Genomic DNA, 25,990 nt, shown 5'->3' with positions numbered 1-25,990 from the left:
GAGCTCTCAACCTGCAACAACGTAAAACTGGTAGTTTAAATACTTGCTTTGCTAGGAGCATTCAGCATTTCCCACCAACCAGTAAATGCAGGTAAGATGCATCCTCTGCTATGAGCAACAACACCTTGTTTCCCATGCAATTATAAAAATAAAGACATTTTTATCTTCAATTCTCACTTTCTTTCTTTTACCTAAGTAAGAGTTTCTTGAAAAAGCAAACACACAACACAGGCAGCTGAAAATAAAGTATAATGTAAAAAGAAAGTCTATACTTTCTTTCAATACTGTGCTGTCCTCTCTCCACTTATGGTTAGCCTGAGCCTACCACGAGCATCTAAAACCAGATAGAACTAAACGGCTTTTTAAACTTTTAGATTCCTTCAAGCATTGCTTTTCTGTAATACTTTCAGGAACCTAAATAACATCATTTTGCACCCTGAAAAAAAAAAATTCACTTCACTTGCACAGGGAAATATTTTAATGGCTTGATTTCAGAATGCCTCTAAGCAAGGTAAAGGAGTTACTCCATTAGCTATTGGAATATTCAGTACCACAGTACATTAATACTCTTTGCCAAATAAGGCCCGTTACAGGCATTATAAACTATCAGAATTTTCTGAAACTCATCTTACGGTATTTAAAAATCACACCCAAGCAGCAGTTTTAACTGCAAAACAGTTGCACATATTACTAATGGAGAATGTCTCCTATCTTAGGGCAAGATACCACAAGAAACTTGAAAAACCTAAAATCTGGAAACTTTTCTCCTTTTTTCAAAACATAACGAAATATTAATGCTGCTTCATCACAGAATGGAATTTTCCCCTTTGTAAAAATAAAAGTATTTCCAAAGAAAAAATTATTTCAAGCACACAAACACAACATTAAACATCCTAACAATTAAGGAATTTCTTGTTTGCTTGGGTTGTTTAACATCACCAGATATTACCTCCCATTCCTTTCAAGTTGATGGAACTTCTATTTAACTTGCATAAACATTTTGCATAAACTTTTACAAGCTATATGCACTACTCAGTTCTTAATCATAGTATTTATTCATTGTTGCTATATTCTTGTCTTTTGACAAAACTCAATTACACAACTGTGTCAGCTCTTAGGACAAGACCTAAAATAGACTGAAATACATATCCTGCTCCCCTCTCCGCCCACACCTTCACTTTATGTTCTGCAGCACAAATTTTGATCAAAACCCGTAACTAGCTGTTCAGCTGGAATGGAACTTTTCATAGTCTTTAACAGACATGTACACACAAATTTTCTAGCACAGTAGCACCTCATCTGTGCCCTGGAACAGAAGCTGAGAAGAAAAGAAAAAACAAAACCCACCCCAAAACTCTCTGCCTCAAATCTGCAGAAGCCTCCCAATATACATTGTGACACAAAGAAAGAAAGAAAGAAAGAAAGGAGGGGGGAGGGAAATCACACACATACCCCCCCCCCCCCCTCCAATTTTCAATGTTACTCAGACACCAGGAAAAAATTATTTTTGTTGCCAGTAGAGTAAAATACAATGAAGTCAGTTTGTTTCTTGGCAAGGAACTGATGTGACCATTCTAAAAACATGGTATTGGTACACAAATCTAAAGGAACTGTAAAAACAGAGCAATAACGTTTGTGTATACAAACTAATATTAGCCATTAGGAGGGAAATCATTATTTTAGAATACTTAGTTATAAATATTATACTTTTTCCACACTCATAACATTAACTTCCCTTCCATAAAATCACATGCATAGAAAGACCAAAGTTAGAAAACAAAACACAGTATCAGATAGAAGCAGAGTAAAGTTACCGAAACAGAAGTCATTTCAGTCACAAAAGAAATCGACACTGACCAACGTGACTAGATAACATCATCTACTGGTTAATGTGAAATAATGGTGGTACTGCAGTTCAACTTTTGGTGTACAAGATGTATAAAGAAAAGATTAGAAAGCATCAATGGCTACTTTCCCTTCCTCACAAACTACTAAATCTAGGTAAGAAAAGATAAAATGTTCCAAACCTTTAAGAGGCCGACTTGGCTTTCTTAACTTTCCCACTAAGACAAAATAATTTTTAAAAGTACAAGAGAAATGCAAATATATTTGTCATCTAAGTCTTGAAGATAAAGCTATTCAGTTCTGCTTCTGCCATCACCACTAACAGATGTGATAAATACACAAACTCCTATTCAACACTTCAATATACCAGTTGAAGAAATAAAGTCATCATTATACACCATTTGAGAAACTGAGGCTGAGAAGTGTTATCTGAAATTCCCGATAACCTGAAGACTTCCTGAATCATAAATACTATTCAAACTTACCAATCACAAAGGCATATTCCCATTAATTTGTCAACCTTTGTAGTGGATGTCGTAAGTCACATTTCAACTATTTCTATCTAAATATTTCTGCTTGTCCCAGTTTTTTCCCATGACACTTCAAAATTGTCTATCACCCTTGCCAATTTCCCACTTTCTAAAATTGTGCATGACAATAACCCTCTCCTTAGAGTCTGTCAGCCAAACCCACAGCAATCACAGAGGGGAAAGATGACTTGAAAAAACAGTCAGTGAAAGGCCATCATCTTAGAAGCAAAGAACCCTGGCCCCAAGATAACAGAGAAGAGGGGTTTTTTTTTTCCTCTTCAACCTTAACTATACATTTACATTAATTCTTCCAACTATACTCCTTACACCTCCTGTCCTCCCTTTCCCATTTTTAATCCTTTCTGGCTCACAAAGATTGGCACCCGAACTTCTGCAGTCAAAAAGAGAAGGTTTTAGCTCCACTTTGATAAAGTGGATGCTCACAAAATGCAGTATGCAACAGCAGAGACCTATTCCTCTGGAATAGCCTCATGAAAAGACAGCTGAAGTGTTGAGGAGGGAGGGAAGGAAAGGAAGGGAAGTCACAGGCTTCCTGCTATTACAAGCCAAATTTAAACCCTTTCTACATCACAAGGGGCTCTGTTGTTGGCAGTAACGCAAAGAGTAGAAAATTTGGTTGATATGGAGTCTTCATTATGCTTAAAATGCAGCTCTTCCATGTTAAAGACAAGGCATGCTTATGAAATTGCTGTAGGAAGACATCAGTTGATAGCACGGCCAACTGAAGCCGTCCTGCAAGACCTGGAAGCGGGCCAAGCCCTTCCAAAAACTCCATCCAGAAGAACCTGTGCTGTAGACCATGCCTTGCTTCTCCAGTATTCTAGTCTGCCTACCAATGCCACAGCGCTGTTACTTCCCACACACCACCTTGACAACAGGAACAAAAAAAAATTATTTCTACACTCAACTACAGATTATAAAAAGAACATTGAGAAATTTTTAAACAGTCTTTACTGTAGTTAACTTGGCTAGAACTTTAACCACCTTCAAATTCACCTTAGCATTGTTAACTATTAAGCATATTAATTACCTGGAACACTTGATTCCATACAGTTCCTCAAATAATTAATTAGGTAAAGCGATCAAGGATTGGAGTCCCAGAGGAAATTCTTCTAGTTTTGTAGAACTACATAGATTTCACCTTGTTAAATACTACAACAATCCATCTAAATGCACATGACAACTGTCCATCTATCCTAAATCCACAACAAATAAAAAATCCTTGCACTCACTGAAGAAAGCTAGTGCATTTAGCACTGGATATCCTGTTTACTCACCAGAAATTAAGAAGAGTATTTGAGTGAGACTACATAAAATCTTTTGATTCCCCTGTTCATAGCACATTAGACATCCTTCATAACAGGTATCCTCCTTCTGCTTCAAACGTCAATTATGACTGGACAATCAAATCAAAGGCAAACAAGTTTTAGACAGGACTTTAAACTGGATTTCTTTCAAGCCACATGAATAAGCTGCACCAACAGAAATAATTCAAAACTACAGTTATTTACACGGACACTGACATTAAAAAATCTCTCTTCATCTCCAGGATACTATAGTTTTCACAACCTCTCTGCTCTTATTCATCACATCAACTATGGTGGTGTATACAAACATGTTGCAGAACCACTGATAACAACATTAAGAGAAATAATGATTTACTTTTCCTACCCTTCCAAAAAACTTCCATACTATCTCTCTCATTAGCTGAACCCCACATCACTTTTCCTCAAGGTAAGTAGGGCAGGAAAGGAATAAATCTGGCAAAAAGGGTAGCAGGGAAAGCAGGACAACATAGGGAGCAGTTAGTTACTTTGAAGAAAATACAAGTTACTTAAGGATGAACGTGTAACTTGCAAGTATTTCAAAACACTGAAAAACAGCCTTCTCCCCCCTGTAAAGTGGATCTACTGCTTGTTTTTGGCATCAAAAACCTAAAACTAGATGCATTATAACTTAATCCTTGTACACTTTATATATACCATTTTTTAATTTCATTTTTACGCACCTGAATGCTCCAATACATACTACCCACAAAAGGACAAGCACAAAGGACTGACTGCAAGACAATACGCCATGGGGTGGACAACCTATGGCTCCTGAGCTGCATGCAGCTCCCCCGCACTTCACGCATCCTCCTACACTGTGGTATGCTATGGGCCTGGAAGCAGGGCTGTGCTGTCATAGGGCTGCTAGGTAATCCAAATCCCTTGCCTATGAGAAGGCAGAAGCCAGCAGAGGCTCCTGAGGCCAAATTTGCCATGTTGCCCTGGAATCCAGATGCATACTCATCTCAGCCCCAACCTAAAACACAGAAGTGAGATACTCGAGGAACACACTGCTGTTGCAAATCCCAGAATGTGTCCGAGTCCCTCCCCAGCTCTGCAGCCTTTGTATAATGGGTCTATGGACTCCCAGTTTTGCACAAATTTGGGTATGCAGCTTGCAGGGTTGAGAAAGTTAATCTACCCACGTAATACACCATTCACTACACCGCAGCAGCATCTCTTTAAGAGCATCTGTATACTTAGAAAACTTACAAGAACTGTGTTGGTTCTATGGATTGATACTTTTAAAGGCACCAGGGATCCCTGACTTCCACTTTCATTGAGGAACTTTTTACTTGGCACCTAATGTTGAGAGCTGCTATCAAAGTCAACTCATGCAAATCTTTTAAGTCAGGCAAGTCTTTTAAAAGGACTTTAGTAACAAGAGCAGCCAAAACAATGGAGACAACTCAGCACTAACAGGATGCAGGGCTGGGCACTTCTGAAAAAGAGTTGTCTTGGATAAAGAAAATATTCCTTATAAAGAGGAGCTAAAAACATGTGGCACAATGTAATTTATTACGAATCAGTCTGAACTTTCTCCCAAAAGACTGTGTACCTTATCCTGAACTAGCATTTGGGAATTAGGAAGAAGTATTGTCCAGGCTCCTCAGCTAAACTTTTAGCTCAGACATTCTGACTGAAGAATTAACTACTGAAAGACTAGTGAAAGCTTAATCTTCCGGAAAAGGCACTATGCACAAAATAGACGATACTACTGCAAGGTAGAGGATGCCAATACAAAAAATATTACGTTTTAAGACGAGAAAGACAAAAGCAGTAATATAATCTTTAAAAAAAAAAAAATACACACAGAGAATAAGCTCTGAAATTCTAACACCTTAATTCAATTAGAATTAATTTAGCGGCTTTTGGTAGACACACACACACCGACACATGCAAGCATATAACATGCAGAATAATCTCCTTCTACTCCCTAGCAAGGTTAGACGAAAAAGTTAGCAAACACAAATCTGTCTCAGACAAAAAAAAAAAAAAAAAAAAAAAAAGATTTCCATTTTCCCTATCCTAATGCCATTCCACTCCTTGCAACTATCATATAATAAAACAGATTTTAAGTGTGAACAAGAAAAGCTTTTAGAAACATAATTTAACACAAACATCTGGACAAGCAAACACAACAGAAAAGAGAAGAAAATCTGACCTATTACCCCCAAAATTCGTAGTACAGTCTCATTTTGTGAGGAGACAGAAACAAAAGCCTTACTTGCTCTAAATGAAGAAAACTGCATTCATTTTGTGCACTAACAGGAGGTATGTTTACAGCAGTATGAATCAATGTGCTACAACAGAGGTAAATCAGTGTCAGCCATGTTGTGAAAGAAACTGCAGTTAAAAAAAACCAAACCACAAAACTTAAGCCTTAATCAAATCAGCTATACTGAACCTTGATATAAATCATTCTATACCGTTAGCTCTTACTTATTATTGGTGTATGACTTCAAGTTAGTGTCCATTAATCTCATCTAAAAATACACATCCGAATTCTAGAGACCGTGAAACAGGAGCAAGAAGAGAATATACCAAGATACAGAACAGCAACAACTACTGTGTGGTGCACAGACGTATGGTAGGTTGTAAAGTGAAAAAGCAAATGCACTTACTCAGCATTAAATCCATTCACATGCAAGATCCTCATCTGTTTGACTATTGTGCTTTTACCGGATTCACCAGCACCTAGAAAATGAAAGTAAATCAATTTCAGAAGGAAGCATGAGTGATGAAGTGACACACTAGAATTTTTTCTTCAGGGTAAAATCAAGAAAGTTGGTTTCCTCAGTGCAGGAGTGAAAAGTGAAAGAAAAAGAAATAATTGCCACTGGAAACTTCAGTTGTAGCTAAAAATAAATGCCCAGCTCAAGTCATGTGTCAGATCTGAATCTTGGATCATTTCACTGTCCATTTTTCCAGTGTCAACGTTAAAAGCAGATTGCAGGGTTTGGAAGGAAAAGGACAACTTCAACATTTTATAGAGAATAAGACAGGGAATGTCAAAAACTGCTTGCCTTGTCACTAGTCTGACGGAGAGAAAGACTGACTGAAGTCCATATTAAACTGAAACGTTTTCGTTAGAACCTTAAAATATTTTAAGTTTGGCTGCAGTTATCATCACCCAGTCAAAAGACTGTAGCTTAAATCACAAGAGATAAAATATGTAGATACTCACATTTGAAAAAGGAAGGCATCCCTTTAAGCCTCCACCCACAAAGCTACAGAAGCCTCCTTCTCTAATTTGTGTCTTGTAAGCAACCTCCCACCCTCCCTACACGTTCCAAATCAATCATATACGCAACGAGACGCAAAGACCACCTTTTGTGGCTACATACTCCAAATAGCCTCCCCCCCCGCAGCTCTCCTCTGATTCCCTTATATACCTGCAGTACAAAAAAAACCCACTCCACTTTACTCCAGTTTCCATAAGTAGATGTATGCTATTTCTGCTGTGCTGCACGGATGCCAGTGCACAGGGCAACCCATCTGCCTATAGTACCCATCTTTCCATGCATGCTAAAAAGACTCGAACAGCAGCATTTAATTGAGCTGCTCCATGCTGCCAGATTGGTAGCTTTCTATATAAAGCAAACGTATTTTTGCAAGAGTAGTATCATAACCTGGCAAAATTTAGAAAGATCCCCCTTCGTGTCTCCTGGCTACTCATTTATTCCTCTCATTAGCCTATGTCTCAACAACAGAAAATGCATGTCTGTGGCAGAATGGGCACAGAGGTACAGTCTGCATTTATAGGATGCCAGGCCTCTGCTAGCACACACTGACAGCACAAGCCTCCATTTTGAGGCTCACGTTCAAAACTGTATTTTAGCAGTTATATTTCAAAGTTCATCTTCCGACAAATGCGTTCCCCTCTGCTTTTTCCCTTCTTTTCCTTCTCCCTCATGAATTCTTAATAGCCCTACTCCTCTCTCCCTAGAACCTGCTTGCATGTTTTGCCACCTTAATACCAGAGCCTTACTCCTTTTTCCTCTCCTTGCTCACTGATGTTTTGTAAGCGCTTAAGAGAGCAGTTTTTATCTCCAACTCTTTAGGCAAGTGCCATTTCTCCCCAAAACTACTATTTTATAACATACACACTCTGTCTCTTCAGGCATACTGCACCACGCAATAAAGACAGGTGGCAAAACTAACCCAAGAATGAGTATCTCAGGTTAAGAGAGAGACTGGGTCCTCTTCACAACTAAGAATTATTCAGGAATAGCAGCATATGCTATAGTCGTACTTCCATTCAGAACAATTAATAACAAAATTTCAGCTGTAACTCCAAATCACATCTTATATTTGCAAGTGCTGGGAGCCAAAATCTTTGCTTCACTTAGACCAAGAACGAGGGTAGGCAGTTGTTGCATTTGCTATAAATGCATAGTTTGGTATTGACATACCTGGGTTCTCTGGATCAGCTACACCACCAGTAAACCAAAATGAAGTATTATAACTAGATTTCTGAATAAGCCTATTTCTATATTTGGCCACTCATTAAGGCCCTATTCTTACCAACAATTATGCATACATTTGACTTCACCACCAAGGAGAGTTCCACTAATTTCAGTGAGACTGCTCATGGCAGAAGGGGCAAACACGTGTACAGCAGCGGGGCCTACAAAGAGCAGTATGAACCCGTTAGAATACTTGGCAGCTCTTCTTTGTTGTTATTTGAATATGACGTGAAAATATTAAGAATACTTTCAAAGTACTTGGGTTTTTTATTTCACGTGTCTTAAAGTAAACATGACATAATAATAGGGACATAAGCTTTTTTATTTTTCACCAGTGAGTTTGTGTTATAGATTGTCCACAATTCATGACAGCTACTGTTCAAAACTGCAACAGCTGAACTATCACTTTAAAACACACGCACACACATGACCTTACAGCCATCACTGAACACCCACAAATTTTTATTTACAAGTATCTGAACTATTTTTCAGCCACCAAAAAAAAAGAAAACAGAAGGAAAACCCAGGCAAGCTCATCATGTTTCTGTTTTCTGAAACTCTGCCTCTTACGAAAGTAACCCACTTGATGACAAATGGCTTCTATGTATCTACGTAATGTTCAGCCTGAAATCTGGAAGTCCAAGACATTCCCCAAGAGCTGAAGTCCAAATTATCCTGTTAAAAGATTTCTGCTGGCGCCCTGGCAGACTCCTCAGTGCTGCAGGTGCTGCTGTAGTCCCGGTCACTCTCCATTTACGTTAAGCCTCTTTCTTCAAACTGGCATTTGAAAGATTTTACTGGTAAGTGTACACTTCCAAATTCACAACCTTCAAAAATTCTTTTTTCTCCCCCCCCCCCCCCCCCCCCCCAATTACGGTCGTTTCACACCAGAACTGAGTCAGCTCACTGAGGCCTAGCCTCTGCTCCACGCTAAAGCCCCTGCATAACGTGCACAAGCGGTCCCTCGGCATGAGCAAAACAACCGAGATCTCCTAACTGCATCTTGATTCAAAAGACTACTTTAAAATACTTTGACGCAATGAGTCTGACAAACATCTTCTTGTCCTCTCCGGTACCGATTTTTGGACCTTCCCCTTCCTTGAAGCCATAAGCTGCATTTCTAACTGGATCTCCCGAAAAACACGACACATGCAGGTAGCCCAAATTCACCACCGAGATAACACCTGAAGCCAAGCTACAGACCTTCCCCTTCCTCCAAACGCGCGACACCTCAATTAATTCATGGTGCGGCCAAAGTAAGCCCAAGGAGCCCGCCGGGGGACGGAGGACGTGCGGGCCGCCCGCTCCCCGCCGCCACGGGCAGGGAGCTCCCTCGTCCCCAACGCCGGCCGCCGCGCTTCCCTCCGGGACCGACATCCTCCCTCCGTTTCCCCCAAAACGATCCCCCGACTTCCTCCCTTCCTCTTCCTCCTCTCCCCGGCCCGGCCGCACGCTCCTCGGCTCCCCTGCCTCAGCCCCCGGCGAAGAGGAGCCGTCTCGGGCCGGCCGAGCCTCGGCCGCCTCCCCCGGCCCGGCCCCCGGCTCCTGCCAGGCCGCGGTGACCGGCCTTCGCCGCGGCAGCTGCTTCCCCGCTCCGCACGCCCGGGGCAGGCCCGCGGCCCCTGTCAGCGCCCTGCCCTGTTTATCTCCCAGGTTCCCCCTCGGGCCCGACGCTCCCGCGCCCCTCGCCGGCGGCCGGCCCGGCATCCCCGGCCACCTCCTCACGCTCGGCCCCGAGGCCCGCTCCCCGCCCCGGCCTGCCGCCCCGGGCGGCGGGGCGCTGCCCCACCACGGGCGGAGAGCGGCCCCCGAGCCCCAGCTCCATACCTGCGGGCCGGCCCTGCCCGCGGCGCCCCGGGTGGTGCCCGACACCTCCCCGCCGCCGCCAGGCCGAGGAGCCCGGCAGGCTCCTCCGGACCGCACCGCACCGCTCCCCTCAGCGCCCCCGGGCCCTAGCGGATCCCCGCGGCGACGGCGGGAGCGGGCTCGCCGGCCGCCCCAACCGACACCCCCCCCCCCCCCACACACACACACCCCGACCGCCCCGGCCCCGCGGAACGGGTGGGCCCTGCGGCTCCGCTCCCCCCCCCCCCCGGGCCCCACCTCTCCCTCGGGCCTCCCCGTGCCCGGGCAGGGGGCCGGTGCGCGGCCCCGCCGCCCTCCCCCCTGCCCTCCCCCCGGCGGGGAGGGGACGGCCGCCGGCCCCCGGCCCGCTTGCCCCGGGCGCCGCGCTAACCCGCGGCCCCCTTACCCAGCAGGAGGAGCCGGTGCGTGGCCCTATAGACCTGCTTGTCCTTCTGCAGTTGCTTCTCGATCTTCTTGTTGGCCTCCCGCTGCGCCTTCTCCTCGTTGCGCTGATCCTCCGTCTTGCTGTTCCCTAAACAGCCCATCTTGGGGAGGGGGAGGCAGGGGACGCGGGGCGAGGGGACGGGAGGCGGCCGGGGCTGCCGGGGGGAGGGAGGGAGGGAGGGAGGCACTCTCCCGGGCTCCCTTCTTCTTCTTCCTCCTCCTCCTCCTCCTCCTCCTCCTCCTCTCCTCCCCCCTACTCGCTGCTGTGGCGGCCGCTGCCCAGAGCCAGAGACATGGAGAGAGCCGAGCCCGGAGCCAGCCAAGGGGGGGCCGATGGCGATGACTTTGCTGCTGCTCCGCCGGGCCTCCTCCCCGGCAGCTGCAGCTGCTTCTCCTCCCCCGCCCCCCCCGCTCAGCCCCGCGCCGATCCCCTCAGCGCACCTTTCCCCGGGGGGGGGGGGGGGGGGGGGGGGTTTGGCGGCAGGGCCCGATGCGGAGCGTTCCGCGGGGATCTCCGCGCCCCCGGCCGGGCCGCCGGCTCCTCTAGAGGGAATAGAAATGCCCCCCCCCCGCGCCACACGCACAGGAACAAATCCAGCTTCAGTGCCACCCCCCCAAAAAAAAAAAAAAAAATTAAAAAAAAAAAATAATAATCCTCTTTAGATCCAAAGGCACGGGCTCCAGGCGCGGAAACCTCCCCAAATTCTCGGCGGGGAGGATCGGCAAACGTCTCTTCCTCGCCTCTCCCCCCGCGCCGACGGGCAGAAGCGCCGAGGGGGTCACGCCAGCCCCGGCTCTCGGCGGAGGTCGGGTCCCCTTCCCTCGCCGGGCGCCGCAGCTCCTCGCCCGCCGGCCGCCGCGGGTCCTTCCTCCCTCACCGGGGCGTGGGGGTCCAATCCAAGCCCCCCCCCCCCCCCTTTTTTTTCTTTTTTTTTTCACCCCTCTCTCTCCTTGCTGCTGCTTTTTCACATTAGGTTTCCAGGCGGCTGAATCCTCTCAGCTTCTCCAGCGGGGCGGGGAGCGGGGGGAGAGAAAAAAAAAAAGGGGGAAAAAAAAAAAAAAAAGCGCCCGTTTGGTCTCTCCCCCCCCCCCCCCGACCAAAAACCTGTCCCTCACAGGAGGATTTTTCCCCGTCTTATTTCCCCTGCTCTCTCCCGCATTATTTTTTTTTTAAACACCCCCCCCCTTTTATTTTTTTTTTTATTATTATTATTATTTTTTTCCTTCCCCCTATTGAGCTGCACCGAGGCGGCAGAGCGGCGGGGTGGGGCGAGCAGGCCCACACTGAACCCTGGGAGCGGGGCCGCTCACATGACAGACCGCGTCAGCCCGCGCCGCCGCCGGCGCCCTCTTCGAACCGGCCCCGCCGCCGCTCTCGCCCCCTCCGTGGCCCAGAGCGGGGGGGTCCCGCACCGCTCCGGCGGGTTCTGCCGCGGTGGGAGCCCCCTGCACGGTGTTGTGGAACTCAACGGCCCCCCCCCCCCCCCCCGGCTGCCATCCCGCACGGCAGTGGCTCTGATGGCGAGCTCTGATGGCTCTTTTGGGGATGAAAAGCAGCCGAGAGGAGAGGCGCAGGAGTTGGGGGTTCGGTTGATAGGATTCTGAATAAATTTGAACGGTGTCGTGCCCCGGGGCACTTTACACTTGAAAATAATCACTGCAGAAGTTATCCCACTCCGTACTTACGTAGGTATATATTTACACATTTTCTCAGCTGACGAACTCCGAATATCCGACTACCGACCTACAGGACGATCCTGCAGACGCTGATGTGCATGAATTCATTTTTACCCATGCGGGTATTTCTGGGCAAATGCATTTCCCCTGCCTTGGGCAGCTCCCTCGCGCACAACACAAACCACAAACCGGCCGAGCCCGGGGGGTGCCCCTTCAGGCTTGGGACAGAGGGCAACAACCTACCAAGTCACGCTGGGACGACCGGCGGAGTACAACTTGATGCATGCGGTTGCTTCTACGTATGGTTTTGCTAGTTTTATCTAGCTCTGTTTGTTCTCTAAAATATTTTTTGAAACCTCATTATATAGATGACACGGTGGTTTTCAGGCACAAGCTTATCAGCTACATCTGGAAAATGAAAATTGGCGCTTTGCTCTTTGTAAAACCCGGTTCCCCTAAAATACACAGGTAGTTTTTCTCTACCCCCCCGAGAGTAGTGAGATGTCCTTTACTATACCTAAATTACTTATCCTCACTTGCCAAATTCAACTATCTACAACACTATTCCCATGAACACACCTTCTTACACCATCCAGTTACTGTATTTAGAACCACCTACAGTAAAAAAATTATGTGAATAGAGCAAACAACTAGGAGGTCACAGTTAGTGCCATCAGATACATCTGTTTACTTGCCCTTGCTGAAAGAGGGGTGGACCTCAGAAGAAACAGGGACCACCACCACCAAGTCTTGGTCTCTGAGGAGTTACTGGCACTTTGGGTCTATTTTTAAATGCTGCAACTTTGGGGTACACAGAGCCTAAGAGCTTTGGAGTCAGTGGAGAGGCTCTTACTGACTTCTCCAGGTGCTGGTTTAGGCCAAGGCAGTTTTAAAAGGTCTTAGAGAGACTTGGCTCAGCAATGCCCACATCCATCTGAAGCAAAGATTATAATTCCTTGGATCTTTTATAGGTCTTTTATTTTTTGTGTTGTTTCCACGTAATACACATTATTCAATTATATTTTAACTGTAGTGTTTACCAGGTATAAAGGACTCAATAAAGCAGAATTCAGACTGAAAATTATAAAAACTCATTGCCTTTTTATGGTCGCAGGTATGAAGAGAATGCAGAAATGCCAGTACCTGCCATCTCACGCAGCAGGGAAAATCTGCCCCAGCCTCCAGGCTTTGCTTCCCTCCGGGTCCCAGCTAGGGGGGAAGGAAGCCTATCTCAGGCTCCAAACACGAAATAATACACAAACAAGATAAAAATTATTGCTGGAGATACACAAAAGGCTAAAATCTTGGTGAACGGTGAGCAGCATTAGCATAGGCAAAGCGGAGCGGTAAATATGCCAAAGCATCCACCGACAATGGAGTCACTGCTGTGTAAATGCCGTTGTCCAGCAGCACCCAACCATCCCTCTCCCAAACGCAAACGGGGACGGGCTCGGCGAGGTTAAACTCCAACAGCCGCCAGCCACCACGCTGGGGCACAGGACTTGCTGCCCTCCTGGTACATATACCCTGTGCCTCTGTCTCTTCAGGTTGAACAAAGGATGAGGTAGTTTGAAAAGGGAAAACACACTCAGCTAATTCACAAAACTCACAGTTACGACAGAATTAAGAATTAGCTTCTTGTACTACAAGTGTTATTAAAGTGTCAAAGCATGAAAAGCTACAGCAAACAAAAAGAACACTCCCAAATTGTTAAACCTATCAGCAATTACAGCCTTTTTTTGTCTTTCTGAAATACAACAGAACACAAGACGTAAGGCACCAAGTGTACTTGACAAACCCACCAAATTGCCATGATTTTTTTCTAGTCCTGCCCTGATTAGGAGAGCACCATCTGAAGCACGAGTGTACCAACACATTAGCTGTTCTCACTCTTATTTATTTAAATAACATAATGCTGCTAATGTGTCTTTAGAGTAAATTGTGTTTCTTATTGGAACTAGTTGCACTAGCTCCATCTTGTAAAAATCCATGAACTTCAGTTTCACCAGACTCCTGCCATCAGAAGGGTAAGTACAGGCAAAATCTGACCTCTAACTCACTGTCAAATTAAAGCTCACTTCCGAAGAAGCTGCAGTCTTAAGAATAAATGCAAAGATGAAATAGCTACATGTATGGGCATAGTGCCTCTGTGATAAAAGTCTAATTTTTTGAGGCCTGAAAATACTCAGAAGAGGGTGTTAAAGGACACTGCTGCACGTTAAGCAGAAATATTTTCCAAAAATGCAAGGTAACCTGAATGTGGAAGTGGCTGCAAGACACATGAGAAGACTTGCATCTATTGACTCAATCCTGCACTATTTAAATTAATGGGAGGTAAGAGTTTACACGCAGAAGACTGTGAACATTGCACTTACACATGAAATTCAAATTCATTGATACTCCTTCTGTGTCTGAATGTAACAGCCAACAGCCTCAGTTTCTGCTGCATTTTTTTTTTGGTCTAAAGTAAATGCAAAGACTCTGAGACACCAACATGCATCTTAGCTTAAGGATTTCACAAAAAGAACAGGTGGGTTGGCAGTGTGAAACGATATTCTGTTGTTTCACTTCTCAAACCAGAAAAGATCTCACAGGGAGAGGCAGCAGGATAATTCAAAGTGAATAATATTCCAGTGGAATATTTGTGGGGGACGTGTATAGGAAAGTTTCACGTATCTATAATCCATTTCAGTCCACTTGATAACTTAATATTTTTTTAGTCCCATTGGCCTAACTTCTATTACATTCTAATGAAAATAATCAGATCTCTTAATTTTCTTAATTTTTTTGGAAAGAGGAATCTCATTACAATTCTTTTCTCCATTCTCCTTCCACAGCTTTTGCCCCCAAAACTACTGCTTGGTGTTTGAGACTGAGGGAAGATTTGTAACAATAGCCCAGTCCTTTAAATAAACATGTACTCTACTCAGTTGAGCAGTCCTATTGAAGTGCATAATTTATGTGGACTTTACTCTTCCCAGCTAGGGCAACTATACTAGCTTGATTTACAAATGGTTAAAAAGATTTAACGTAGAAGTAGACCATCCATAACAGTACAAGTGAGAGAGAACTTGTTGAAAAGTACATGTCCCTTAAGCTTCTCCCACCCTATACACATAAACTTCTGTCCTTTTAAGATTTACATATAATACCTATTGGTACAATCACTCAAAAGGACCTCAAGAAAAATACTGTATTTTTCCTGTTTTAATATATTTATGTTATATTTGACAGACCATTGCAAATGTTTTAATGCATTTTCCTTGTGGTAGTCTCCCTTATTGTGCATGAGGATATTCACACCTGTATAGGTAAAAGATAAGGAAATACTGTTGTAAAATTCACAAACATTGGCTGGACAAGATGCAAGAGCTGGTTTTGGAGTTACTATTTTCTTAACAGAGTAGGTTTTGAGCCTGTAGAAAAAATGCTTCTGAGACACATACTTCATGTTGTTCCATTCTTTTCTCTTTCTAACTGAATGGATAAAACTTTCTGCTGTCAATTTTGATGTTGCATCAGTTTTACTCTCAATCAATCAGAGTTAGGCTCTGAATTCACTCGAGCTACTCTTTGTTTTTACAGGTGATGATGAGACCCAGATCAAGACGTCCATCTTACACCACAGGTGCCTTCCAAACCTTCCTGGTGACAAACACCCTTATTTCCTATTGCAGACTATTCACATTTGTTAGTGAATAACAATAAGTTGAAGGTACTGAGCACTTTGGATGCCCCAGCTTACAGAAAAATGAAACGGTTAATTAGTTTTCAGATGGGACAGTTGTACAGTTCCTTACGGGCTCGCGCTGTCCGCAGTGAACATGACCTTGTAAACTTTTGGCTGTGAACTGTGGGGGTGGAGTTGTGACCAAACTAATGTGCTCATTTGGAAGTGAAGATACAGACGACATCACGCTTGAGCATCCCTTAGCAACCGGATTGAAATGGCACTGCAGCTTTTGAGGAGGTTGTCAGCCTTCCTTGCCACTGGAATAGCCTGTATTTCAGTTCCTGCCACAGCTGAGGAGACACAGCAGAGAAGACAAAATCTGTAGTTCAAAAAGTAAAAGCGATAGTGGTGATCTAACTGTACAATTTCCTTTGTTTCTGTTTATAGGAAATAGCCTATTTTCAGCAAGTCTTTTTCATGGAAGGATACAGAGCTCAATCTGGGGAACACATGAAACAAATGGTTCTTACAGCAACACCTTTATCTCTGATTTACTTTAGACTCTTTCCACTTGAAAACCTAGACTGTAAACTTTGTAACATTCCTCTCTATGATATCAGGATGAACCAAAAGAGAGTTAGGCTTGCGTGTGTGAAAAAAACCCAACAACCAGCAACAAAAAAACCCCACCAGAAAAATACTCTCTGATTTAAAGCTGTCGAGGAGCAACAAACAAACAAACTATGGGTCATTTTACTACAAACCTGAAAATGCAGTTACAACCATGCATCTCAGTTATCTCCTCTCCCTAGTCCTCACACCTGTGAGGCTGTTCCACTCCTAAGAGTTTGGGTCAGAGCTGCTAATCATGTCAAGGTGAACTCTCAAAGGGAAGATAGTTTAATCTTTTTTCACTGAGAATCTGCAACCCTATAATTCCCCCACAGCTGAATATACGCTATTGTAGGATAATTTCTATACCCTGCTTTCTTTAAAAAAAAAAAAAACAACCACCAAACCCCAAAAAACCCTATGCATTCTTCTCCACTCTGATTCACTTGAAATTTATTATCTTTGTATATCTTTGTGAGAAATGAAGATTTTAGAGGTGCTTTTTTTTTTTTCTGCTAAGGTTTTCAAGGGATTTAAAGTACTGGAAAAAGACAAACAGTGAGTGAATTTATACTAGAAAGGTGCAGAAGAAGATCCCCTGTGCATAGCACCTTTGAGGATTAAAATCTTATGCAGAAGTAAGATGTAGCTGTGAATTTTTGTCAAGGAGCCTACATTACCCAATGCTTTGTTTTGCTGTCTTACAAATTCACAGTGCTGTGGCTGAGTAGTTTGAACAGACTTCCCTCTTTCAAAAGCAGGAATTACCTCTGGGACAGATTGACTTGTTCAGTTAAAGGACATTTTTTAACAGCACACACTGTATATTTTTGTGTATTGACACCTCTCTGGTTTGAAGTCTGTTAAAATTTTTAGCTTTAGAAATACAGAACTGTGGGCCTTCATCCTGGGCCACAGAAGTGACTGGTAGTCGAGTGTCAAACCTATCAATCTCAATGTATTTAATCCTCAGTAAACTCAGTCTTCTAGTTAGTTATATATAAGGATTAGTTAAGGTTCTGATTTAGACTTAGATCAGTGTCTTCTTCATCTGCTTTGAACACTGAAAAGGCTCCCGTGGCCTCTTGCAATGATTCAGGTCTGCTGCTCATGCTTTCCTTAGATGGAGGCATCCTCCACGAGCTATCGTCCTGCAAAATCCTTTGGACTCTTGGAAGAACGAAACTTGGTGATAAAAAGGGAGACGGTTTCAAAGTCTCCAAGTTACCCTTTGACCTGCTGAACAAGGAACCCTTGAGTAATCTCAAGCCCATTTAAAGGAGAAACAAACAAATTAAAGCCAAACAATAATGTAAAAAGGAAAAACAAAGCAAACAGATTGGAATTGGAGCAAGAATCCAATGTGGGGTTTTTTTCAGCTGTTTCCTTTGCAGCAGCCAGAACAAAAGTCACTTCAAAAAGCATTAAAAGGTAAACAAGGTAGGAAATTAAGCCATTATCAATCAAACCCAGGGAGGGCAAAGCAGGGTCATCAAGTAAAACGACAAGTTTGTCTGTCATATGGGAAAGAGTGAGCCTATCTGAATGCAATGAAACCAGCATTGTCAGGAAGAAATTAATGCACCACTAATGTATTCAATCAAGAAGAAACACAAAACACTTAAGTACAGATACTCCAAAACAAACAGAATGAAAAGGAGATACTTCCCTCTCTGGCAAGGAAGAATTTTTCCATACAGAGATTCTAAACTTGAGAAGGATTTTTGTTTTGTTTTTAAATAAAAACAAGCTCAAAGTCTACTAATAGAATTAACCAAGACCTTCCTTTAAACCAAAGGAAAAAAAAAAAAAAAATCCTTGCCTCCCTCCTTTCATTTCGAGGCTTTTCCTCAGAAATATTAAAAGAGACTTTAAAGAACTCATGGAATTATGGAAATAACAGACTCAGTAAGAGCTTTTCACCTAGTAGCTTTTCTTATTTTTTTTGCAGGGTTGGGGTTTTTTTTCTGATATGCCTTCTCACTACTCATGCATTCTGCACTGCACTTTATTTAAAAAAAAACCCCACTCTTATGTAACAGAAGTAGCAGCACATCCTAGCTCTCCACATAACACATATGGAATGCCGATTACAAAAAAAATTGGAACAAGTCTTTTCTCAGATTTAGTTTCAATATTTGTCAACATTCACTGCAGACCTACCCCCGACTGCAAACTTTTTTATAAAGAATTATTCTGCTTTAATCCTTGTTACGTTTGGGTCACAAAACCCACGGGGGCAGTAGTAGTAGAGGCTGTGTTTTCTAAATACCAGGTTATAGTTAGCTCTTGCAAAGAAGCACAAAAACTCCCAAGCCTTTCTCCCGCCGAGGGGTCAGCAGAGGAGGAGAAGCTGCTGGCTTCACCTCCCCAGCACACAAGGCAGCCGAGCAGCCCGGCACCAGCCGCGGTTCCTGCTGGAGCAGGATGGGAGCTGGGGCTGAGCGTAAGCTTACGCTCAGCCTGACCCAGCCTGCTCTCCAGCAGCACGGTGAGCTATCCCTCCGCGCGAATATTATTTATTACTGACAATGCATTCTCATTTTATGGCACATAACAGGAAGGGGAATAAGAGGATTGTTAAAATAGTTCTTGCTAAGTTGTCGCACAGGTTTTAATGTGCTGTAAACATTCCTCTCCTTCTTTTACATTTTTTTAAATAGAATGACATTCAGGCTTTCACGCTCAAAATAACTTTACATTTTAGTGCTGGAAAACCACAATACTCTCAATACCAGGAGCCATTATTAGAGACGATCTGCAAGGAAAACAGAACTGTGATTTTGCTCCTCTGCACTGCTAAAGGACAGAAAATGTTCCCTTTCAGAAAGGGTGCTTTCTCCCATCTTTTTCTTTAGATGGAGAAACATTAAGCTTAGATCCTAAAATTACATACAGACACAATTATAGAATAGGGGTCTTTTGTACCCTATTTTTCCTGGAAGAATCCAGCTGTCTGGAAAACGAACAGCATCATTACTTCTTAAGTGCCTTGATGTTAAATTAGAGTGCCCCACACACCCTAGGGCAGTTGCAGAATTTAGACCCTTTCCCAGCATTCTAAATAAGTCTTTCTGGTGAGTTGGGTTGGGTTTTTTTGTCTCTTAGATTTTGGAAATGTATATAAAACAATTGATTATCCCCAAGTCTTTGAGTGCGCAATGAAAGGTTTCCCTTGTTGCTCTATCTCAGACAAAGCCAGGAAAGACATCCATTGCCAGGGCTGTGGGAACCAGGCAGCAGTCGGGGTCTGGACCCAGCTCCAGCCCCAGGTTGGGTCAGAACCCATGGTCCAACACTGGGATTTTGCCTCTGCCACATTAAAATCAACAGAGGTGAAGGATTATCCTCTCCTATGGACCCAGCCCAGGGGGATGCTCGGGCCTGTCTTAACGCTCCCAAAATGTCAACGGAGAAGAAATGAGTGTGGTGATCACACAGGGGAACAGCATCCAGGAGACCTGATCTACCGCAGATGGTTCGATCCAGCACAGGCAGCAATCCATGCGTGACCTTGGACGAGCCACTTCCCCTTTCTGTGCCTCTTTTTCCAATTATCTTTTATCTGCCTCTCTCATATAGGTTGTAAGCTGTTTACTTCCGACATGTCTGCACAGTATCGAGAACCAAGGGGCCCTGATCTCACTGGTGACCTTTAAGCCCTGCTGCTACACGTTTCATCATAAAATAATTATTCAAAAAGGAAGCAATTTTTTTTAATGGTCTGTCTTCCTTTTCTTAACACCTCTTTAACACAGACATTCTCAGCAACATTAGATGAGAAAATAGGCTTTGTTCAAAATCTAAACACTGTTTTTCTCAAATGAAAATGCTGAGAAAACTGCTAGTATTCTGTTGAGTCGAGTCCTTCTCCCACAGGCCCTCCAGCAAAACCAGGGAAAGCTAGAATCAGCGTGCTTGCTACATTCAAAGTACCAGACAAAGATACTTTTTATTTTGAAAAAAGGAGAAAAAAAAAAATGCCTGCACACTTCTCAATCTTTCTTTGTAGACCATAAAGCACTGAGCAGGGCAGAAACCTGGTGCTGTGTTCTTTTGCAGGTCACCTCCAGGTTTGCTTTATGCTCTCTGGTGTTACAATAACGAATTTGTTTTTCCATTGCTCTGTGCACGCTCTCTTGTGAGTGACCTATTCGCTTCTGAAGCAATCGGCTTTTTACAGCTCAGTCTACACTATGTAAACAGAAAGCAAGCGGCGCGGCTGAGCCCCTGGTCCTCAGCGGCAAGGAGCACGTTCCAACCCCTGGGACCCGAACCAGCCTCGGACGCTGTTACCCACTTTTCGGGTGTCAGCCCGGAGCAACCGAGCTCCCTGCAAGCCCGGTGTGAACGAAGACCATAACGCTGCACGTGGAGAGACCCCCTCCCCTTTACTTAGTGGGATCATAGCTGTGTCAGCAGAAAGGCTTTCTTCGATGGAAAGCCACCTCGCCCTCAGAACAGCCAAGGATCCACGGATGCCGCAAGGGGATCCAACAGCTTGTACCCCACTGCCTCCTTCAAGGTGCAGCTCCTCTGCCAGCCCATAAACACAAAAAGTGACCAGTAACCCATTCTGCCCTCAGCCAGCACCCCTGGGTGACGGCACGGGGACATCTATTCTATTATCCCACACACCCCCCTACCCTGTGCTGTGGGGCATCTGGAAGACGCTGAGTCCCTCCTGGCACCAGCATCGCAGGCTGAAGGCAGGGCCCTCCTGCATGGCTGCATTTCACACCCTATATATAAAATACACAGCTGTACATTTATTCTGAAAAATTCCTTCTATGAATTGGTGTTACTGAGGGATATATATACTAACTCCATACATGTGAGAGTTAAGGAAGATTTGTCCAAGGAACTACTTCCAGAGGAAGTGCTGGGCAGCCACATTATTTGTGTTGTTTGAAATTATTTCAGGCTTGATAATGTCTCTTTATCAAAACTACACATGTGCTGAGCATGCACAGTGCTGTGTGTTGTGAGGCATACAGGAAAGGGTGGATTTAATTTATTTCTTTATTATGAATATCGTGGTGCTGTAAGGAGAATCCTGGCCGACAGCACAAAATAAAGCCAAACTTTCAGAGGATATTTTGGGGCGTGAAGTTCCTGTGCTGCCTTTTCAAATTCAGTATTAAATTCTATATTCCTAATCCTTTGTTCTGTCTGGACCATCTCATCAATGGACATGTGTACTATTACAGAGCTGAGCGAGTAACTCATAACGTTTGCCATTAATATTCCTTTGAAAGAAAAATGGACTTTAAGCTTCCTGGGTTTGCTTCCCTTGAGTGAGGAAACTAGTGAGGGAGTTTATAAATTCACAGTTCTGGCAGGCAAAAGGGACCAAGGCAACTGTAACACACCAAAAATAGTTCTCCATCAAAATGATAACCCCGTTTTATTTTGTGAACATCACCTTGGCTATAAGGTTTGTTTACATTTATTTAGTATCATACCCTCCATGGGAGATAACAGCATTCCTGCTGCTGGAGAGACTCTGTACCCAGCTGAACAACAATGGCCGCAAAGCAGAAACAGAGCCACCGTGATCTACCAGCACAGTCCGTCTCCCAACTTTCAGCCTAGAAATAAGAAGAATTAATTCTTCACCCTCAAAGCTGGCTTGAAGGGAAGAAAGAGAGCTAGAAAGAATGGACTTCAGACTCTATAAAAGGGACTGCATCAGCCCACACTGGTCAAGCTAATCAGAGGGAAGGCATGAAAAGCCGATGGGCACAGGGATAGTGACCCAATCTAAGACACACGAGATACAAGATTGATCTGTGCAGTAAAGACTTGCAAGAATGCTATTTTTCAGTGGTCTATATATGCTTAGTACTGTTTAAGCGTAAAGTTAAAAAGGCTAAGAAATTCCTCACCTAAGGATGAATAAAGGAATTCCCATTACCAGAGAGCTGAAGCTGAGATTATATTATGAAATTAAGAACGTGAAGCACCGAAGCAGTGCTTTCACTGCCTAAGAAAATGGACTGCAGGATCTCACTGCTGCAGAAAGGTCCTACAGAAGGTCTCCTGATAGAAGCATCAATGTGAAAGGTGTAAGCAGGACCAAACGACTCAGGTAGGTAGCACATAGATTCACTGGCTGGATCCAAACACTCCAAACTGGTCTGCATGCAGAGAAGAAGATGGGGCAAGACGTGACAGTAATAATCTACCATGACTTGAGACCTCCTGCCCTAGTAACAATTATGTAATTGTTACAGTCTCTTAATACCAGAGTAAGAAACTTTTTTATTGCATCAAGTTCTCATGTCTAGACAGATATACATCGCGAATGAATCACCACTGACTAGCTTTGAAGACCCGAGCTGAAGAGCACTCCATGGTGTAAGCCACTATCTGGACACATCAACACTTATGGAACAATTTTCTGGAGACAGTTCTTTTGGTATATTACCCTAGGGTATATCGGCTGTGAGAAACTCTGGTTTTCCAGTAGTATCCTTAAAGGACTATGAAAGAAAGCAATATAGGCTTAGCAGAGGTACCTCTTAATCATAAAGACCTAAGTCTTAACACCCCCTTCCCCCCCCCAAAAAAAACCCAATAAAAAAACCTAACAAAAACACATAAGCAAGGAACAAATTCATGGGAAAAAACAGGCTTGAATTCACTTCTTGGCCTGATTACGCCATTTCTAGCAGCGATGAGTCTGCCTCTGCTCTCTCTAGAAAGTTTTGCTTATTTGTGAAAGAGCGTTTCTTCCCTAATTAATTTGAACCTCTCTTCCGCCCCTTTGCTTTGGTTTCAAAGGTTCTTTGTTTTGTTCCTTTCCCAAACTGCTAATCAGCTTCTCTGCAAAATGGTCACTGTCTTACGAAATTCGGTTCTTCAGTTATTCTGAATGATTCCCAGCTTTCTCATCTGTCCTCTTGGAGGTGCTCCTCTCCTTGGCAAGGACATAGGGCATCTCCAGCATGGGCCTATATTTTAATTCCACACAGACATTACAGCACAGGGTGAAGGATTCAGTGAAGGTTAAGGTGTTCTCAAAAATTGTGTTCTCAAAACCACAATTTGACTCACATATGCCCCCAAACAATCATACATTAGAAATTATAATGATCTTTAATTAAAAAAAGAAGTATGTTGCTGTTCTTGCAGATAAGGATCTACAGAAATACTTGTATAGGTGCCATGAAAGTCTATTTTTCAAACTACCTTTCAGTGAGGGAGTATTTAACTACCTTGCCTACATTACTTGAATCCTACTCTAAAATGAACCTCTTTGAAGTTTTCTTATTAAAAAAGCTTTAAAAATTAAGCAGTTTGAATTATTTTTCTATGAACCATATAATCTTCTTAAGTAGTAAAAAGTTAACTTCAGCTCAAGTCATTCCACTTGGAAGAAGGTGATGAAAAAAGCAGTAGATTCATGCATCTCGCCCTGCATTTTCTCTAAATGTAACATCTAACCTCTGATTGTTATAATTTTTCATGGTAAAGCTTTCTGAGTCTTTATAGCCAACAGACTTTGGCTTTTATACTGGAAACTCTGTTACATAAATGTCACTCTCATTTATATCCTCAGTTATAACAAAGTCATTAATGCAGCTGATTCCTAAGAAACCTTATATTTTAGCAACTTGTCCTAGCTCTGGTACTGCATAACGTAAACATGTCTAACGCAGAGCATAAGAAAGTTACACCTTGGACATGCTACCTTTTTTTAAACCAGCAGTAGAAGCTAAATTTGCACACTATTCTTGATATGAACATCAGTTGTCAGAGCGCTACGTTTTACTTCCAGAGAGCCATGATCACCTAACTACATTTTGTAGCTGCACACAAATTATTTTGTAGACCATAGCTATCAATGTTTGCTACAGACAGACTGAAGAAACGACACTGGGTTGTGGCTTGGATCCTAAGGTCCCCCAAGATGAGAATTTGGGTTTGGATGCCACAGCACTGAAATTGCTCTTCAGAGATTCCATTGCTGTTGAAACCAGAACCCAAAAAAACTCCCCTCCTGGTTTTTAATCCTGCTCAGACACAACTATTGGAAGCAGGTTAAGATCTATGAACTAACAGATCTGGCCTCTTGCCACGTGCTGTATTAAGATGCCATATTTAGCTCCTCGTTCCCTAATACTCAGGCATTTAACCTGTTCCTTCCAGCCCTTTCATCCACTTCCAGTACGCTACTAACCAACACGGCTTTCACCCTTCTCTTTCTTTCTTTCTTCCATTTCTCTTAGCTGTTTTACATACAATTAGTGCTGCTATCCCATGGCACTGGGAAAAGTGACTGTTAACTTGTGCTCCCTCTACTGTCTGATGGGCTTTGCAGCAACATAGCAATGTATTGTGAGGAAACTGCAATTTCTTGACAGAAAGGTCTATTACTTACTATAATGTGAACAGCTACTCTCTTACACTTATGAAAATGCATACTTAGAATATTAAGGTCCTAAACATGTAGATCTTCAACTAGCATGTGACTTAACGAGAACTCCATCAAGTATGGACATTTTGTCTTGCTCTCCAGGGACTGCCCAGTGTGAAATGAAGGAGCCTCATAAAGCAACTATGGCAGCTAGGATAAAATACTTTAGAACAGCCAAGGAGCCACAACTCCTACCAAAATCAATGTAAGCCACAAATACTTAGGTTCCTCCCTCCTTAAAAGGCCAGGCCCTTTCAGTTTTGATTATTAGACCAGACAAGTCCTCGATAAGAGAACAGGTCACTGAGTTCCAAGTTCTGACCCAGGGATTTGTGCTGTGCTTAGTTAGACCCATGGCTTTTGCTTGACAGGGCCCCTCACTCCTTATTTGTCATGGAAAAAGCATCTTCATGTTTTATGCTGGCAGTAAGCATCCATAAAGTGCCGAGAGGAGCAAGAACAGGAAAAGACCTGGTGACCCTTCGGTGATTCCTTTTCATGAACATGGATGTTTCCCCCTGCTTTTTGCAAGACAGATAAAAGCAGTGAAGACAACTTTAAATTACAATTAGAAGCTCCTATCGAGAACTATGAAGCATGGAGCAGAGAATGAGCCTTGGAGTTAGCAGTGTCTACAGATCAAACAGTGAAGCACAACATCCACTTACTGCTGGAATACTTCATCTACGTTTTGATGTGGCTCACACTGATGGAGACCAGCAGGTAGTATCCTCTCAGTACCATGGGGAGCATCAACTGAACAAATGATACCATACACTTATGGGTTTTTCAGATATGATCTGACCAAAGGGCCACTGTGGACGTGCTGAACAAACTATATGCACAAATACCATTGGTGTGCTTGTCCAGCCTCCTAGATGAGAAGGCTGTCTATGCGAAATGGGTGCCTTATGTTAAACACATCCTGAAGTTCCCTGATTCATCGTGCATAGGGTACATGAAGACTGCCTTCATATTTACATGCAATGCCATAACAAGGTAACGTCTGTGAAGAAAATGAAACAAAACCCCAGAACACCAAGCAGCGAAACCTCTTCTCAATATTCTTGAAGGGCCTCTTGTGTGGCTTGCATGTAAAGCAAAGAGGTAAGGGACTCATGCCA

At 43.5% G+C, this 25,990-nt stretch overlaps 1 protein-coding gene across 4 annotated transcripts in view; it reads right to left on the bottom strand.

Moving 5' to 3' along the window:
* Positions 1-25,990, bottom strand: part of GNAS (GNAS complex locus) — a 158,865-nt gene that overhangs the window by 88,757 nt on the left and 44,118 nt on the right. Inside the window, exons 1-2 of one of the 4 annotated variants that reach the window (XM_049816332.1) lie at positions 10,445-11,057; positions 6,349-6,421 (exon numbers count right to left, since the gene is read on the bottom strand). In XM_049816332.1, the coding sequence (XP_049672289.1) occupies positions 6,349-6,421; positions 10,445-10,583 (212 nt within the window). In that variant the 5' untranslated portion in view covers positions 10,584-11,057. Of the gene's footprint in view, positions 1-6,348; positions 6,422-6,911; positions 9,567-10,020; positions 10,161-10,444; positions 11,058-25,990 lie in introns of those variants that run through there. The other 3 variants (XM_049816334.1, XM_049816333.1, XM_049816331.1) reach the window with 3 other exon arrangements.

This window comes from Accipiter gentilis, chromosome 14 (genome assembly GCF_929443795.1).
Source record: "Accipiter gentilis chromosome 14, bAccGen1.1, whole genome shotgun sequence".
NCBI lineage: Eukaryota > Metazoa > Chordata > Aves > Accipitriformes > Accipitridae > Astur > Astur gentilis.
This window is presented reverse-complemented; position numbering and strand designations above follow the sequence as displayed.